The 18,203-nt window shown below is 41.1% G+C and overlaps 1 protein-coding gene across 3 annotated transcripts in view; it reads right to left on the bottom strand.

The window, feature by feature from the left end:
* Window positions 1–17,781, bottom strand: part of PNPLA2 (patatin like phospholipase domain containing 2) — a 46,835-nt gene extending 29,054 nt beyond the window's left edge. Inside the window, exon 1 of one of the 3 annotated variants that reach the window (XM_060769210.2) lies at window positions 17,324–17,781. In XM_060769210.2, the coding sequence (XP_060625193.2) occupies window positions 17,324–17,510 (187 nt within the window). In that variant the 5' untranslated portion in view covers window positions 17,511–17,781. The remainder of the gene's footprint in view (window positions 1–17,323) is intronic. The other 2 variants (XM_060769219.2, XM_067462590.1) reach the window with 2 other exon arrangements.
* Between the last annotated feature and the right edge of the window lie 422 nt (window positions 17,782–18,203).

Below are 18,203 nucleotides of genomic sequence, written 5' to 3'. Positions count from 1 at the left end.
CAAAGGCCTCATGGTGCATGACTCTTCCAGCCATGAAGAAATTACAGAAATTACAGTACAATACATGGAGCCCAGCATGGTGCAGCGGGTTAAACCACTGAGCTGCTGAACTTGCTGACCGAAAGGTTGATGGCTCAAATCTGGGAAGCAGGATGAGCTCCTGCTGTCAGACCCCAGCTTCTACCAACCTAGCAGTTTGAAAACATGCAAATGTGAGTAGATCAATAGGTACCACTCCTGTGGGAAGGTAACAGCGCTCCATGCAGTCATGCCAGCTACATGACCTTGGATGTGTCTATGGACAACGCCTGCTGTTCAGCTTAGAAATGAAGATTAGTACCATCCCCCAGAGTCAGACATGCCTGGACTTAATGTCAGGGGAAAACCTTTATCTTTACTTACATGGTCCTAACCTCAATTTGTATCATAAGGCAAAGTCGATTAACTTGCTTCCTAAGCCCTTATAGAGAGATAATGCTGTGATCATGCTTCTCTCAATAGTAAGGATGAAGCAGAATCCCTATCTCTTCAACAGAAACCTGCTGTAGTCCATGCCACATCATCATGTAGAAGAAGGGCACCACCTAAATAAAGGTGAGTCAGATGTCACTTTCAGATCAGAATAATTATGTTACAAAACTGATGTCCAGAGTTCAGGGTAAGAGAAGGTTGCTCACTTCAGAAAATGCAGCCTAACGTTTCTGCTTCCTGAAACTCAGGTGGACCTTCTTTCCATTTTAAAGAAATTTCTGTAGTTGTTCCGCAGGAAGATGGCAACGATTTAATGTGGTTAGTGGCAGCATACAGAAGCATCAAATGTTGTCAGGCATTAGGAAAGTATTAAATTTCTCATCAACTTTTGGAGAAATCTCAAAAGGTATATTCAGGAAGGCTGCCTTTTCCTAGATCTGGGAACAACTTTTAACCTCCATGCTCAGCATAGAAATGACTTTAAAAGTTTCTGCCATGTATTTATGCACACCTTCCAAGCAGAAAATGTTTGTGCCAATGTAATCCATTTTAGACTGGACGTAACCTAGGAGACGGAGACTGGCACACTATGCCTCTCATTGGGTGCATATTGGCAATGTAGCTCTTCTATGTTCAGATAAATTATTATTATAACAGGTACTTACATTTACATTCCACCTTTCTTTTAATGAGCTTAAGGGGATGTGTGTTTCCCTTTTCCTCTCCACAACTCTATGAGGTAAATTAAGTTGACCAAAAATGAGTAGCTCAAGGTTATCCACTGGTTTCATGGCTCAGTGGGCACTAGAACCCAGATCTACATAGTCCTACCCCAGCACTCTAACTATTATACATTTTCATTCAATATGGAGCGAGTCGTGGGAGAAAGCACTTGCCTCCTTGCTCTGCTCACAGGTTTGCCTGGACAAATTTGGTTAGGAAGCAAGACGTTGGATTAAACGGGCCATTTCTCTGATTTTCCAGGGTTCTCTATGTTCTTAGATCAGCCTGATTTTTCCCCCCTCGATCCACCTTTCCAACCAATAAGTTACCAAAAGTCCAAAGACTGTTATCAACTGATCTGCAGTATTTGCCTTTCATTGTCTTAAAGGGATGTTCTGTTCTGTTCTATCTAAAATCTTTAGGCAGTACCGCAATTAAGGAACAGAGTAGAATCTCTGAAACAACTGAGACATTCAAAATGCTGACAAGGTCCAGACTATTCAGGATTGAAAGTCCTTGCCATTAAGAAACTTTCACCATGTTAAGACAAGAGCAATACTATTAAAATACCCTTGAAACTAATAACCAGTCTTCCTAATTTGCCTCAAATGCCATGTCCATTTCCCTGGGTAGCTGTGAATCTTTTGCTCTTACACAAAGTGGCCATGCTTACGAAGTAATGCATATAGTTGACAATTTAACTTTGCCCCACTGGTGTTGGGTTGCTCATGGCAAGCTGCCAATTATGATGTCAATGGATTTGTATTCCAAGTGATATCTAACTCTCCAGGGCAATATAATTCACAAGCCAGGGCAGGATATGCCATCTGAAGTTTCCCACATATTCTCCTTGATCAAACCATTGGCATATTCAGAGTTCTTGAGAACCACAGCAGTTACAATAACTGGCAGTAGAAAGGGGGAGGCTTCTCATCAATAGGTTACCCAAGGACTGTGGTTTAGAATTCCACAAATTAGGCCCTGGGAATTTGTGCGATTAAAGTCTGTGTTGCACAGAAGCAAGCATTTGCAGAGAAATTCCTTTAAAAAGGAAGATCCAATCTGCTTCAGATAGGAGACTTGAGGACAGAAACAGAAATTCTGCAAACAGAATGCATTAAGTTCAATGGACATAAAATGCAACTTCTCCAAAGCAGAACTCCCTTTTAGAAAAAAAATCTAGTTTCTGGGGAGGAATTAAAATCCAACACTTTGAATTATAAAAACCAGTCTACTCTGAAGTGTGATTCAATGTGCAATGAAAGAAATGCAATACCAACCTGATTGCTTGTAATACACCCTCAGCTAAAATTTGATGGCCCTGAAAGGGGATCAAACAGTCCATGCCAATTGCCCTTCTCTGGGATCATGTGGTCATCTCCTTTGTTTGATCAGGAACATTAAGAAGAGTTGCTCATAACACTGTGTACTGTAAACAGCACTGCTCCCAGACACACGCATTAGGAAAAGATTGTGATGAGGGACAATAGATATAACCAAGAACTCATGTTCTCTACACAAACAAACAAAAGTCAGAATGCATATGTTAATGCAGTGACACAAAAGGGGAGGGGTCTCAAAAATCCATCAGATTCTGACCCACATTTTCTTAAAACAAAAAAGAAACATCATAATGTTCACATTCTATGGCTGGCAAGCCAGCTTCCAATGTCTTATTGTTAGGCAAGCTGATTGAATAAGAAGGGATCCGTTCTTGGTTTTCCAATGATAAAGGGTATCTATACCTATTTCTGTTGTTAAAAACAGAAACCACCTTATCCACTGTTAGCAAACCTATATTGGAAGAGGAGGAGGGTGTTGCAGTCTGATCCCACTTTAACCACATTGGAAGTCTGGAATTGGAAGTTTGGTAAGGTACTGCAAGCACAGCCAAATTCTCTGGAACAATAGCACTAGATTTTTTCTGGCAGAGGAGTTTAAGTTTATTTATTTATTTGCTTCATTTGTATACCGCTCTTCTCAGCCCTCAGGCGACTCAGAGCGGTTAACAACCAGTTTCAACAACACAATACAAAATCATTAATAAATTAAAACAGTAGTATCAATTAATTAACACCAAAATATCAATACAACAGTACAGCACTATAACAATCCATCACGTCTCATCAATAGAATCAGCATCTGAACTCATTGTCCATTATTCCATTCCAATAATCAATCAATTGCACTGCTTAGTTAAAAGCCTGTTCGAAAGCCAGGTCTTCAAACTCTTCCGGAATGCCAATAGAGAGGGGGCCGATCTGATGTCTGTAGGGAGGGCGTTCCACAGCCGAGGGGCCACCACTGAGAAGGCCCTGTCTCTCGTCCCCGTCAGGTGTGCTTGTGAAGCCGGCGGGACCGAGAGTAGGGCCTCCCCAGACAATCTTAACGTCCTAACTGGTTCATAGGAGGAGATGCGTTCGGACAGGTAGGTCGGGCCAGAATCGTTTAGGGCTTTAAAGGCTAAAGCCAGCACTTTGAATTGTGCCCGGTAGCAAATTGACAGCCAGTGGAGTTGGCGCAACAGAGGAGTTGTGTGCTCCCTGAGTGCCGCTCCTGTTAGCATCCTGGCTGCCGATCGTTGGACCATTTGAAGCTTCCGAGCAGTTTTCAGAGGCAACCCCACGTAGAGAGTTTCTCCTCAAACAACAATATGCAAAATTTCGTAAGACAGAGTAATGAAAGTTAAAGCAGTATCAAAATGCTATAATTATGCAATATGGATACAACTAGAGAGTGAGAGAAACCAGACAGGCTCACCATATGTCTTTGGGGCTTGTGTAGTTTTTATGCCATCATTATAACATTTTTCTTATGGCTTGGGGAAAAGGAGACACTACTCTGTGGTGGAATCACTCCTACCTAATGGAAAAGTTTCACAAGACTTTGAGGAAAGTCTACAAATCTTCCTTGTGGGAAGTATCTTGTTGGTTTCCATCCCCATCGCCCAGGCTATAAATTTCCACCCCACCTTTTTTCAATGACTCTCTTCCCCATTTTATCCTTATAACAATTTCTACAGAAATAAAATCCACAGATGCCTCTATTAGGAATAGTCAGATGGGCATATGTATATTGTATCATTTAGATAGATAGATAGATAGATAGATAGATAGATAGATAGATAGATTCCTGCCTGCCTCTCAGTATGACTCAAGGCAGTTGGTAATATAAACTAAAACAAGACAAAGTTAAATAAGAAAGTTAAAAGGGAATTGAATAAAGAACTATATTAAGAACATTACTTCAAAACTGTTCTAACAGTCATAATGATAAAAAAGATCAACACACCCCAATACAAAAATATTTTCTTCAATAGCCAGTGAACAAGGATAGGCCTGGATAAGCAAGATCTCTGTCTGCCAGCAGAAAGAACAAACAAATGGCTGGGGAAAGAGGCAAATTTAGCTTCACGTAGAATGGAATTCCAGAACCTGGGGGCAGCCACCGGTGATAACACTATTTTGTGTCCTCAGCCACTTTTGATAGTGGAGAGACCAAGATAAAGGCATGCCCTGCTGCAACATAAAGGATTGCTTATGAAAGATGTTGAGGAATCTAGCTAGTTCAAAGCAAACCATTGCTTTTATCTGGAGCAGACCAGAAGGCATACTTAACACTGAAGATAGTTAACTCACACTGATGACCTGCTTGCTTCCCCAGTTGATCAAGCTGCTGTTCCCAATTATCTGAGGCCTAACCATCCACCTGTGTGTGAGAAATCTTAAGACTGGGGATGGGAATCATGTGGACCTCCAGACACTGTTGAATTGCAAATCCCAGCAACCTGGGCTCCCTACTGAATCTTGCAGGCCAACATTTTGAGAAACCCCCCTCCCCCCCTTTTGCCTAGAGAAAGGCCTGCACAATCTGCGGCCTTTCAGCTGTTTTAGCCTTTAACTCCTATGAGCCCTAGCCAACTTGTCCAATGGCCAGGGATTCTGGGAATTGGAAACAAAAACAGCTGGAAGGCCACAGGTTGTGCAGGCCTGGCCTAGGGAGTGCCTTCTATCCTAAAGCAAAACTCCTCTGATTTTGTTCTCTCCCCTCCCCCCCGCCCCCCAAATCAAAATTGAGAGGTTGCTTCAGGAACAAAATCTATCAAGGATAATGTTACCCTCACTGAGGAAGAGAGTATTTACAGAAGTTGGACAAAGTGCAACCCATAAATTGTTGGATTGGAACTCCCAGCAGCCCTAGCCACCACAGTCAAGAGTGAGTATACCTGGGACTGCACTGAAAGTCTTTATGGGTTTCTACAAACATGCCAAGAATTATCTCCTTAAGGAGGCAATTACTGATCATTAGCCTCAGGTAACCAGAGCAAAAGACACTGTTGACACCACCCTTGTAAGACGTTCTCCCTTGTGAAGCTCTCATTGCAGTCACATGCAAACTTGCTGCCTTATCACTCGATGACATAGTCCTGATCACAGAGTAGCCAGCACAGAGTCCTGGCTCAAGGTTGGAACAAAAGGTCTCAAGGAAGACACTAATAAAACGCTACATATATCCTCTTATGCAAACCTCTGTGGAATGTCAAACATCTTTATCGCATCAAACAAATATGCAGCCTTCTCTATTGCAGTGTATAGAATGTGTATGCGCATGAATGTCCTTACATGCTTTAAGGATTTTGCTGACTTTGCCAAAGATCAGTGATGCTTCAGAAGGTTAGTGCAATTTCTTCAAATAACCCATTCATGACGATTTCTGGTGACAGCATATATACAAGTAGTTGCTTTTCCCTTGAAAAGAGACTTGAACAAACAAATGTAATCTGTCATGAAGGGAAATTCTTCCGACTCAACGTGCTACATAGGTACCTCTGGAAAATGAGTTGCCATTTTGTCAGAAAGGAGAAAGAGTCCAAGCGCTAAGGGAGCAAGTGAATGAATATTCTCTTACTTTGAGCCAAGATACTAAAAAGATGTCATGGGAGGAAAAAAGACATACAGTCTGAGAAATATCTTAAATAAAGAGTAACTCACACAATACCAATGAGATCATATTACTAGCAGAAAAAAGCAAAGAGTAGTAATAAGAAATTCTGAAAGTCAAAGAAGAGAATGCAAAAGCAGGGTTAAGACTCAACAAGAAAAAAAATTCTACCTGTGATTGCAACAGCTGAACACTGAAGAAAATTGACTAGGAAAAAAAGCAACTCATATGAAATGTGCTACTATAGAAGTGTTCTGCAGATAATGTGGATTACTAAAAAAAGACCAATTAAAAACCCTACAGCAAATCAAGGCTGAATTCTTCTCAGAAGCCAATATGACTAAATCGAAGCTGTCATGCTTTGGCCATATCATGAGAAGACATGACTCACTAGAAACAGTGCTTGGTAAGGTAGAAAGCAGTAGGAAAAGAGGAAGAATGCAGCTATATCCTTGAAAATCATGCCGAATCTTCGGCTTCCATGACACGAGATAATGAGAAAAGCTAAGAAAAAGATTAACTCATTAGAAATGTAGTACTAGAAAGCAGTTGTTGATAAACCATCAAAAAGGCAAATACATGAATCTGAGAACAAATAATGCCTGAATTTTCATTAGAGGACTAAACTGAGATTATCCTACTTTGGATATATCATAAGTCAACATGATTCATTAGAAATGATAGTGATTCTCTGTAGAAGTGTGTAGAAAATAGATGAAGATCACATTACAGGTGGCCAGACTTAATAGAAATATTATAGGCAGACAGACTTAACAAAGGAAGACATGAAACTAAGTTTGCAAGAAGTCTGAATAGGACTAATGATGACTAGTTCCTGGAGATCTCTCATGGAGTCTCCATAAGTCAAGCCAACTTGATGATAAACAACAACCACAAGGAGGAGGTTCTCATCGAAGATAGCAATCCTAATAAGAAGACAACAGTGATAAACTTTCCAAGGATATAGTAAAGAGTACTGAGGTCATGTGCTTCACATTTTTTCAATGCCCTATAAACATTTCTCCTATTACAGCCTTGAGACCAGCCGCATCGAGTCCTTCGAGAGATGCTAGCGGGGTACAAATAAAGTTAATAATAATAATTAGCTCTCTCAGCACCTTGAGAAGGAGAGATAGACTACAAATTATGTGTGGAAGAGGAGGGAGTAGGATAAAAATATTCTGATGGCAAGTGGTGAAAGAATGACAATATTAAAGAAGTACTTCATTTAGCAATTTTTTTAATGAAATGGGGAGCTAAATCATTATATTTCCTTCAAGCAGTTCAAGGAAAACTGAACTATGAAATTCCCGGCCACAAGAAAATCACTCCAGACATGTAATTCATAAATTATCCATACTGCATAATTATAACATGTAATTGTAAAAGAAAATATGTGACTAGCTTTATCAATTCCTTACCATTTTAAAACTTGTGAACCTGAAATCATTTATTTTATTTTATTCTCCGTCAAAAGATTACTGAGGATAAAAAGCATGAACACCTCTACTGTAAAGTATTAATAGTCATAAGCTTCCTAAAAGTCTGGGTATGCTTGGCAGGAAAAATGCTATTTAAAATGTTATTATGGTATCTGTGATAGAATAGAGAGCTGACTGAAATAAATTTACCTCATTTCAGGATGGGAAATATTAAGATGGCTACGACCCTACTGTATTTTTTCTGCAGCAATGATCCCCTTTAGATATTTTGGGTTTCATCTCCTAGAATTCTTGCCTGTTGGCCATGATGGGTAAGACTTCTGGGAGTTGGATCCAAAACAACTGGAAAAAATAAGTTTAGGAAGCAATGCACAGAACTAAGTTCAAGGTTAGTTACCAATTAGTGGAAGGCCAATTCTTTTTTAAAAAAAAAAAATACTATGTAGCAGTAAATTTTAGGGCAGACATTCCACACGATACTGGATGATACAGGATGAGCATTCCTTCTCCAGAATTTCGAAACACTCCAGAATCCGAAATTGTCCATTATGTGTGGCTGAGATAGACTTTTTTCTGACTTTGTATAATGTGTATATGAAACTTCAAAGAATGTTATGTTTAGACTTGAATCCCGTCACCAAGATATCTCGTGATGTACATATGTGCCAATACAGATTTTCAAAAATCCAAAACACTTCTGGACCCAGTCATATCTGATACGGGAAACTTAACCTGTATATAGTTTTGAAGTGTATTCTTATATGACAAGTGACTGGACTAGGAAGCCCTTGCAGTCCCATCCAACTCCACATTCCAGTGTACATCGTACTCCTGTGAAGATTCATTTCTCTTTTCCATAAAAACGCACAAAACTATAGCTATTTAATTATGAGACAGCAGGTAATCTCATAGTATCTTAACTTCAGCACTATCTGGGGCTGTGCATTTTATAATGCTGTCTTTAGCTTTTCTATCTGGTTAAACATATCTCCTGATGTTTTATAACAGAAACACAGACTCTGAGACAATGCTGGGACAGTGAAGATATTAAATTAAAACCTTATGTGCTACAGACCAGGTGACCTAATTTACACATAGCATGGGGGGGGGGGTGTATTAGGAAATGGCACTTTTGAAGCTCACAGCTTGCCAGGGAAAGCCTTTTCAAAAAGAAATTCAGTAGCACAGAATACAAATATCCTCCAGCTGAAGCTTACTACTGTTTATCATAAACATGGCAAACATCCAAAGATTCCTTAACCCAGAACGGTCCTTTTCTTCCATTATCAGAAGATTACTGTCTTTCCTTCAGAGCCATCTACACTGCTAAATATGAGTATACTGCAAAATCAGACCAAGTGAAGAAGTCAGTGGGATTTCTTGGGAAGCATTCATAAGCAAATACTGGTGTATGCCCCCAGATACTTTAATTAGTAATGTTGTCTATACATATAGCAAACTATCTCTTAATGATTAACAGGTACCACAACCCTTTCCCAAAGCATTACAAAAAACCCAAAACAACCCATGACAGTAGAAAGTAAAGATACGCCAGATTATAATGTTTGTAATGTAAATCTACTCATTACAGTAGATACTGACAAAACAACTAATTACAATGTTCTGAAATCATATAAAATTCACACTTCCACAACCAATAGCCTGAGCAAGTGAAACATCCCACCATGCCCAGTCTGCTTCAAAAATGACACTTTCTTAAGGGCCAATGCCAATGTAATGTACTCCTCCACAAAAACAAAACTACAAACATGTCACACACAGAAAGCGATAATGTCTGTAAAATGCAACCCATGTGGATGCTGCAAGCAAGGACACCTTTTGCATAAAAGCTGGGGGAAATCTATATTATCTGCTCATGTATTTTGAATGCCATATCCAGGGCTTTTTTCCCACACACATCAGGCTCATGGGATTCCTTGCTGGAGAAGGAACTTTCTGACATTGCTTAAACAGACTGTGAGCCCAGCAAGATAAAGAGAACAGCAGTGATTTTACAAGTGTATTTATTTCTGTTTTAAGAGCATCTGTGCTTTGTATTAATTACTGTTCCTCCACAAACCACAATTAAGTAGAAATGAGCACACTGTTGAAGCATTTCCAGTGAGCCTTTCCAGTTTAACTGGAGCTTGGGGGCATTTACTCTCATCTTGAAAGCATTTCAAAACTTTATCCCTTAAAAACCAGTAAGTCTTGTTATTCACCAGGGAAATAATTCTTACCACCCACACGTGCAGTATACAAAGTTAGCAGTGATCACCATTAGTGTTGCTTACTTTAAAAGACCTTCTCAAGAAGGTCTTTTAAAGCTCTGCATTCCTATCCCATCTCTTTCCAAACTAATTTATCTTCACACTTAATATCTCATCAGGCTCTCAGACTATGTCTCAACTGCCATTCACATTTCTAAAATGCCCAGCATTGGCTTCAAAACCTAGAAGATGTATGTACACATACAGAAAGGAAGAGTGCTCATATAGTGCTACAGAAACTAGGCAAAGGATAAATTAAAATCATTTATACTATCCATATACTTCTAGGTAAAACTGGTACTGTAACTCTGTGCTAGCTACAGAGGTCAATCTAGGTCTAAATCCTTTCCTAATCCCAACTACAGTAAACTCAGTTACTCATTTAAGTGTTGATTCACCTTTCAACATCTGATTCAATTGAGCTACTCTAATTAACACTAGCTAATACGATTCTGGCTCTATACAGCAATTGTATACATCTCAATGAGTTAAGTGCATCATATTATAGGATTGGACTCTTGATCATGTATGACATGAAAATGACTATGGTATATTTCAAAGGACTGATTACTGAGTCACCATTGTAATGGAGATCCTCACCATATCTGAAAAGAGATGTTGGGGACTACAAGGGTCTATAGAGGACAAAAAAAGAAAGAAAAGAATGTGCTATGTGAGTTGCCTTGCATCTGAATAGCTTTATGGCATATCCAGATGCCCTCCAAATGCTTTTGAATGGCAATTTCCACAAGACTTCACCACTGGAATAGGCTGATAGGAGTTGTACTCTGACAACTTCTAGGGAGTTACAATTTATACAACGCTATTAATTTTGAATTGCACACACACAGAGTGTGAGTACAACAAACAAGCTTGCAGACACATAATGTATAATGTAAAGTCAAGTTTGGCTGTGAAGTAAGTCAGGATACTTGTGCCATCATCAGTGAACATCTAGCTAACCTTTTAGGACAGCTCAATCTATCCCTAGTAGATCCAGGCTCCTTCCCATTCCCATTAATGCTTGGGAAAATATTAATCACATATTGCTTTTTCTGGTTCTCCAAAGCTCCAGCTTATCACAAAGCTCTGCTTACCACATATCCAGGAATTATATTCTGCCAAAGCTCAGCCCTCAGCTTTGCATTAGGATTCCTGGAATGTATGGAAAACTCTGAGAGTGTGCTGAGTTCCCACCATCCCTCAGAAATCCTCTCAGATGGATTGCTACCTTCAAATTGCAGAAAACATGTGATCCAATTTGTTTACTAACAAGATCATTAGCATAATCAAAACCAAAGACATGCTTAACCATTAATCATAATTAGAACTCACTGTCAAAATCAGCATAATGTCGAGTAGATCTGCCTGCACAATCACAATCACAATCCTAAAGACACGTGCTTTTTAGAGCAGAGCTGGGAAATCCACTGACACTGTTCTATATTCCAGGGCTCCCCACCTGTATGTGCAGGTAGCACCTAGCAAAACAGATGCTACCTGATTATTAACAGTCGCGGTCAATAGATTAAGTGACTTGCCTGAGGCAGTAAAAATGGTAATTGTCAAAGCTAAGTAGCTGTTTTAATCTTCCACACAAATCAGGTGCCATGGGAGACAAAGACGTTCATCTCATCTTCAGCCACCCTCACATAATCCACAGAGAACATCTACCACAATGATTAAATCACACACAACATCCTCAGGTACTAATGGCTGGGATGTTCCTGCTGATCAAGACTTATACTATAATAAAACTATTCGTGTTTGAAGGTTGCACAAGGATCAAACTGTAGATGTATGCAAGGTTCAGGAACTTGCATCAAACCATCTTTACTAAGCTCTCTAACTTAACATCTGCCATCATACATTAGTTATGATAATGCCATTCAGCTTTCTGCCAAACATATACAGTAGTGTTTAATTAGCTGTTCTATTTCTGTTTTGTTATTTTCTTTTCTCTGTATTGCACTGTGTGGTTATATTTAAAGGCTAGGACTCAAAGAACCAGCATAATATAATATTTTGGATTCTGAACTAGGATTCGCTAGGGTTCAAAGCCCTGCTCAGACAGTGGCCAAGTCACCTTTTTTCAGCCTCAAAGAAAAGCAAGGGCAACCCTACCGTGGGGAAAAAAGTTCACCTTAGGGTCACCGTAAGTCAGAAACAAGTTGAGCCCACATTACACAGGATGTCTCTCTGTCTCTCACTTCCTAAATTCCATTGAGTTTAACTACTCCAAGAAACTTTGAGGCACTATACAATCATCCCATTACATTCTTTCTTTGTGACAACAGTTAAGAATGGTTCATTTCAACCAGAACTAATCTCTAAAGATTTTATGGAGCTAACTCAAAGATGATGCTAACAGATGTCTGCCTGTTAACAGGAGTTTCCTTCTTACTCTTCTATTCCTCCATTTCTCCCAATCTACTGAAGAGTTTCCCAGCAGCCATGGACAAATGTTCGGGGGAGGGGGGGAGTATACAATCTGCCAGCAGTCCATTCCCAGAAATATCAAGATATTTACCTCTTGAGTTGTTTAGAATTAACTCAACAATCTCTGAGTCAATAAGCTCTGAGTCCACTTTGGGATTGAGAAGGGTGTGGTATCAATATAGCAAATAAATAGTAAGGCAATCAAAAGTGTAGGGACTTTCACAATGAACTGAAAAATTACAGTTTGAAAATAGGATATACCATCTAGGGTGACATCTCTACTTGAAATCCTTTAGATTGAGGGAAGGGTAGGGAAACAAGGAGGGAAACGATTATCTGCTTCCATATTTCTCTGTGTGTATGTGCCTGCAAGTAGCCTGTAAACTTACAGCGACCCTCATAGAGAGTTTTTTAAAAGGAAAGAATGCTCAAAGTGGTATTGCAAGATACATCCTTAGAAATAAAGCTACAACTGATATTCCTTGGTGGCTTTCCATTCCAGTATCTACTAACCACAATTGACACTGTTTAACTTCCAAGACCAGACAGAATATTTAGACAGTCCCATAGTACTATCCCTTTATTTAATATAAATGATACCATCACAGTTTCCAGCTAACTATAAGAGTACCTTGTAATAATATTTTTCAGCAGATTAGAAGTGAACTGTATCTGAGAGAGAATTTGCACACCAAACAATTACCAAACACAGACGTGACTATGAGCTATGATTCCAACATGGAAATTTACAGGAAGGTGAGAAGGAACACTGCCCCACTGCTATAGACTACTGCTGCAAAATTCAAGTTTGTGATCCTATGTGGACTGCAAAACACAAAACAAATTAATTCTCCTCCTAAAGGGATAGGGACAAGTCCTTAATATACCTTGTGGTCCGGCCCTTAACAACAAGAGCAGAAAAACACACATACAGGTTCTGAAATAGTAAGCTAACAGTTAAACACAGATGTGATTCCTTTTAAAACTAGTCTGAAATACACACAGTTCAATTAATCACAGCTTAATGCTATGTCTCAATCTGGATAAACCATGGTTAGTTTTGATTATGGCATGGTAAAGCAAGTTCATTTCATAATTCACTGTTAGGCCAAGGTATAATCTTCCCAGATTCAAGGTAATTAATGGGTAATGGAAGTGACAGTGCCAGAGAAAAAGAGAGCAGAAGAAAGAAAGAAGTGCTAGCGGAAAATCCTCCAGCCAATTGTACCATGGTTTTCCACTGACTCCCCTATCTCAAATTCACATTAAGAAAGAAATAAGCCTAGGAAGAACCTGATTGTAGGTTTTCCCAGCCTGTCTAGTTTGGTACTCATTCAAGCAGCCTGTTCCCGCAGACAGCAACTCATAAAACAGTTTGTGGCAGGGGCATAGAACTGTAACACTCATCAATCTTAAACAGCGCAATCAATCAGTCTCAAAGGTACTACAAGATTCCTCTCCATACTGATCCACACCAAATTGGCTATATCTTTAAATTTTAGCACTATCAATGATAAGAGACTTTGGGAGTTCCAAAAGGTATGAAGAAGCATAGCTATTCGCCACTAAGGGAAGGATATATCAATAATTACCAAACTACAAAGTGTTGTGAGCTATATTTCAGAAAAAAGAACTGGTAAACCCACCACTGAATTGTCATTTCCCAAGAAAAACCTATGAAACCCATGGGGCATGCAGAAGTCAACAGGTGACTTGAGGCACGTACACACATAAGAATACATAGATCTGCAGCTCAAGAGGCTCAGAAACAGCTAGGAGGAAAAACACCAAGGATAAAAGTAATAACTAGAACAGGATTACACGAAGATTGCCAACCTGGACCTCTGTAACTCAAGGCAAGGCAAACAGACAATAAACTGGGGACGCTTTTCCCAGCATGGACATATAGTGCTGCTGCTTCTAGATTTCTGACTCTATGGATGCATCTACATTTAGAACGAATGCAGTTTGACACCACTTTACTGCCATGGCTCAATGGGAATTATGGGAGGTGTCGTTTTGTGAGGTACCAGCACTCTTTGGAAGAGGAGATGAAAAGATCTTGTAAAATCACAGCTCCCATGACCCCATAGCACTGAGCCACAGCAGTCAAAGTAGTGTCGAACTGTATTAATTCTCCAACGTAGAATGTGCTGTATTAGGCACAATGTACTGCAACTTTGAGTTGGTGGGAGTTTGGAAAATCACATAACTTTAAGAGTTGAAAAGGTTATTTATTAGAGGCCACCTAGTTCAACCCCCTGCCCATCATATAGCACAAATCTTGCTTACCCCACCCCTGGCAGGAGTCTTCCAGATCAAGCTGAAGCATATTTACTTAGGATTAAGTGTGAACAAGTGTCCCTATGATATCAGCCTTCCAATTCTTTTCAAAACGCATATGCAGAGAGAATTAGATTCCTTGGGGGGGGGGGGCAGGGTTATAAGAGGCTCCTAGGAGAAGATTTCAAAGATTAAAGAAACAATCCCTACAAACTTTTTAAAGGACAGTTAGTTCCCCCTGCTGCATGCTCCCTTCTAGGGTGAGACATATGCCTTGGGAGCGAAAAAGCAAACAGCTGATGATCTAATTTTGAGAACATGCAGCTTTATTGCATTCAGGCCCCAGGAGAAATCAGAATAAGACATCAAAATTGAAAGAGAAGAAGACATACACATGTAAATTCTTTTGGGAATACTATACCCAACCACTCTGGGAAGCCTGAATACTATAGCTTTTGGAATACATTTCACAACCAGCTAAGCTCAAGCAAGGTAGTTTTCGTCATTTGAGAAATTATTATTATTGTTATTATTGTTATTATGCTTATTTATACCTGAACAAAAGAGACTAAAAGAAGATTACAGTAAAACTAATGGAATACAATTAAAAATCTAAAAATATACAAACATTAAAACAGAATTGAATATTAACAGTATTAAAAAAATTATTTTATTAGTATTATTATTAAAAGTATTCCTAACTAAAACCACAGCAACCCCTGACTGGTTCTTTAAAACTTCCTTCTTTTTTTTAAAAAAAAATATTTTATTGTAAACACAATAGTGTCAAAATCAGTCACCATTACAAAATAAACATCAATGTTATTTTCTTAATATTCTTTACCTTGCCGACTCCATTTTTATCTCCCACTTGTGTCTATCGAAAAACAGTATGTTTATTACTGCTCAATATAAGCTCATACAGAATATTTTTAGTTTTGCTACCATGTAACTTTTCCATCATTACCAACCAACTCATCACAAACATGAGCACCTGGTGGCACAATTGGTTAAACCCTTGTGCCAGCAGAACTGAAGACTGACAAGTCACAGGTTCAAATCCGGGGAGAGTGCGGATGAGCTCCCTTTGTCAGCTCCAGCTCCCCATGTGGGGACATGAGAGAAGCCTGCCACAAGGATGGCAAAACATCCAAAACATCCAAGTGTCCCCTGGGCAATGTCCTTACAGACAGCCAATTCTCTCACTCCAGAAGCAACTTGGGAGTTTCTCAAGTTGCTCCTGACACAAAACAACAACAAAAACCCCATCACAGGGTGAATCTACACTGTAGAATTAATGAAGTTTGACACTACTTAATCTGCTACAGATCATGTTATGGAATCATGGAAGTTGCAGTTTGGTGAGGCACTATCACACTTTGGCAGAAAACCCTAAAGATCTTGCAAGACTACAACTCCCAGGATTCTGAAGTATTAAGCCACTGCAAGTACTGTAAAACTGCATTAATCTCACAAGGTAGATGCACCCACAGGCTGAAAACACAGATGAGTAAACACACCCTGGCAGGCTCACATTTTGTGGGCACTAGTGGGCTGGAAAGACTGGCATTCTGACTCAGACTGAAGGAATTTCATGTATATCCAAAACAAAACAAAAGTCCACAGTGAGCAACCAAGCCACCACTCTGTGTTGTTGTTTTCCAGTTTCCTCACAACCAAAACCATACCAGAGATGCATCTCCACTCTAGAATACATGTAGCTTTACACCACTTTGACTGCTATGGAACAATAGGACTTATAGTTTATAAGATTTATAGCAGGCGTGGGCAAACTTCAATCCTCCAGGTGTTTTGGACTCCCACAGGCTGTGAGGAATTGTGGGGGTTGGGGGTCCAAAACACCTGGAGGGCCGAAATCTGCCCATGCCTGATCTATAGTCTTCTCTGCTAAAGAATGTTGCTCTTTCACCAAACTTGGCTTCCACAGCATTGAGGCATGTGTCAAACTGCATGAACTCTACAGTGGAGACGCACTTCTCAATCCTGACAGTGGAGGGCAAAATCCACATGGGGCATCCCCCTCTCTCGTTTCTTTCCTCCTTCCTTTCTCCCCTTTCTCACTGCCTTCCTCCCTTCCTTCTTTCCTCCCTCCCTTTTCTCATTTCCTCTCTTCCATTCTTCTTTCCTTCCTTTCTTCTTTCTTTCCTCTCTTCCTTCTGCCCTTTCTTCTTTCCTCCCTTCTTTCCTTCCTTTCATTCTTCCGTCCTTCTTTCTTTCCTTTCATTCTTCCTCCCTTCTTTCCTCCCTTCCATTCTTTCTTCCCTTGCATTCTTCCTTCCTTCATTTTCTCCCTTTCATTCTTCCTTCTTTCCTTTTCTTCTTTCCTCCCTCCCCCTTCTTTCTTTCTTTCCTTTCTTCTTTCCTCCCTTTCATTCTTCCTTCTTTCCTCCCTTCCTTCTTTCTTTCCTCCTTTTCATTCTTCCTTCCTTCTTTCCTCCCTTCCTGCTTTTCCCCCTTTCATTCTTCCTTTCTTCTTCCTCCCTCCCTCCCTTCTTTCCTTCCTTTCTTCTTTCCTCCCTTTCATTCTTCCTTCTTTCCTCCCTTCCTTCTTTCTTTCCTCGCTCCTTCCTTTCCTCCCTTTAATTCTTCCTTCCTTCCTCCCTCCATTCCTTTCTTCTTTCCTCCTTCCTGTCTTCCTTCTTTCTTTCCTCCTTCCCCTCCTTCCTCCCTCCCCTCCTTCCTTCCTTCCTCCCTCCCTTCTTCCTTCCTCCTTTCCTGCCTTCCCTCCCTTACCGAGGCAGGCTCCGGTGACGAGGGCGGTGGCGGTGAGGGCGCCGGCGGAGGCTCCGTAGACGGTGCGGGCGTTGGCCACCAGGAAGGGCGCGTGTTCCTGGAGGCAGCTGGCCACCCCGATGTGGTAGACCCCCAGGAAGCCGCAGCCCGCGAAGGAGATGTTCCAGGACGAGCCCGGAGGGTACATCGCCGGCGCCTCGCCTTCCTCCTTCGCAAGGAGGGACGCAGCCAGGCGCCTCACGGACACCGAGACAAGGAGGCGGGCGGAGGGGCTGCTGCTGCTGCTGCTGCTGGGGCGTCTGCTTCTGCCTCTTCCTCTGCGTCCCTTCGCTGCGGTGCACCTGACTGGCGCTGTTTTGGAGGGACAGCCTTATATGGGGCGGGAGGAGTGGGCGGAGCTCACAACCCGCCCTGCCTCACACGCAAGGACGGGCAGTCCACGGAAGCAGGCCGGGCAAAGGCCTCTCGCCCGCGCCCCCTCCCTCCCTGCCTCCCTCGGGCCTCAAGGGCCAGGGCCTGGGCGGCCTTTCCTGGAAAGCCCGGGGGCGTCTGCGGAGGCCTCCAATGGGCAGGCGCGCCTTGAGGGAATGCCTGCACTGTCGCAGGAAAGCGGGTTGACGCCACTTGGGCTGCCCTGGCTCAATGCGGTGGGAATTGCGGCTTATATAAGGCACTGCTAGTGGCTTCCTTCTCGGGCTCTTGAGAAAGGAAGCCTACCTCACAGTGTCTCCATGGCAACAGTGTGGTAACTCGTAACAGGCTCTCTTTGCGGCACTTTACGACCTCCTTCCCCCCTCATACAGCTTCTGCCTTTCACTTCCTTTCTTCCCTTGCTTTCGCTCATACAATTCCTCCTTTCGTCTTTCCTCTCTTTTCTTTC

This window comes from Anolis sagrei, chromosome 1, assembly GCF_037176765.1.
Source record: "Anolis sagrei isolate rAnoSag1 chromosome 1, rAnoSag1.mat, whole genome shotgun sequence".
In the NCBI taxonomy this organism is placed as follows: Eukaryota; Metazoa; Chordata; class Lepidosauria; order Squamata; family Dactyloidae; genus Anolis; species Anolis sagrei.
The sequence above is the reverse complement of the archived record's forward strand: the minus strand, read 5'-3'. Positions and strand labels throughout refer to the sequence as shown.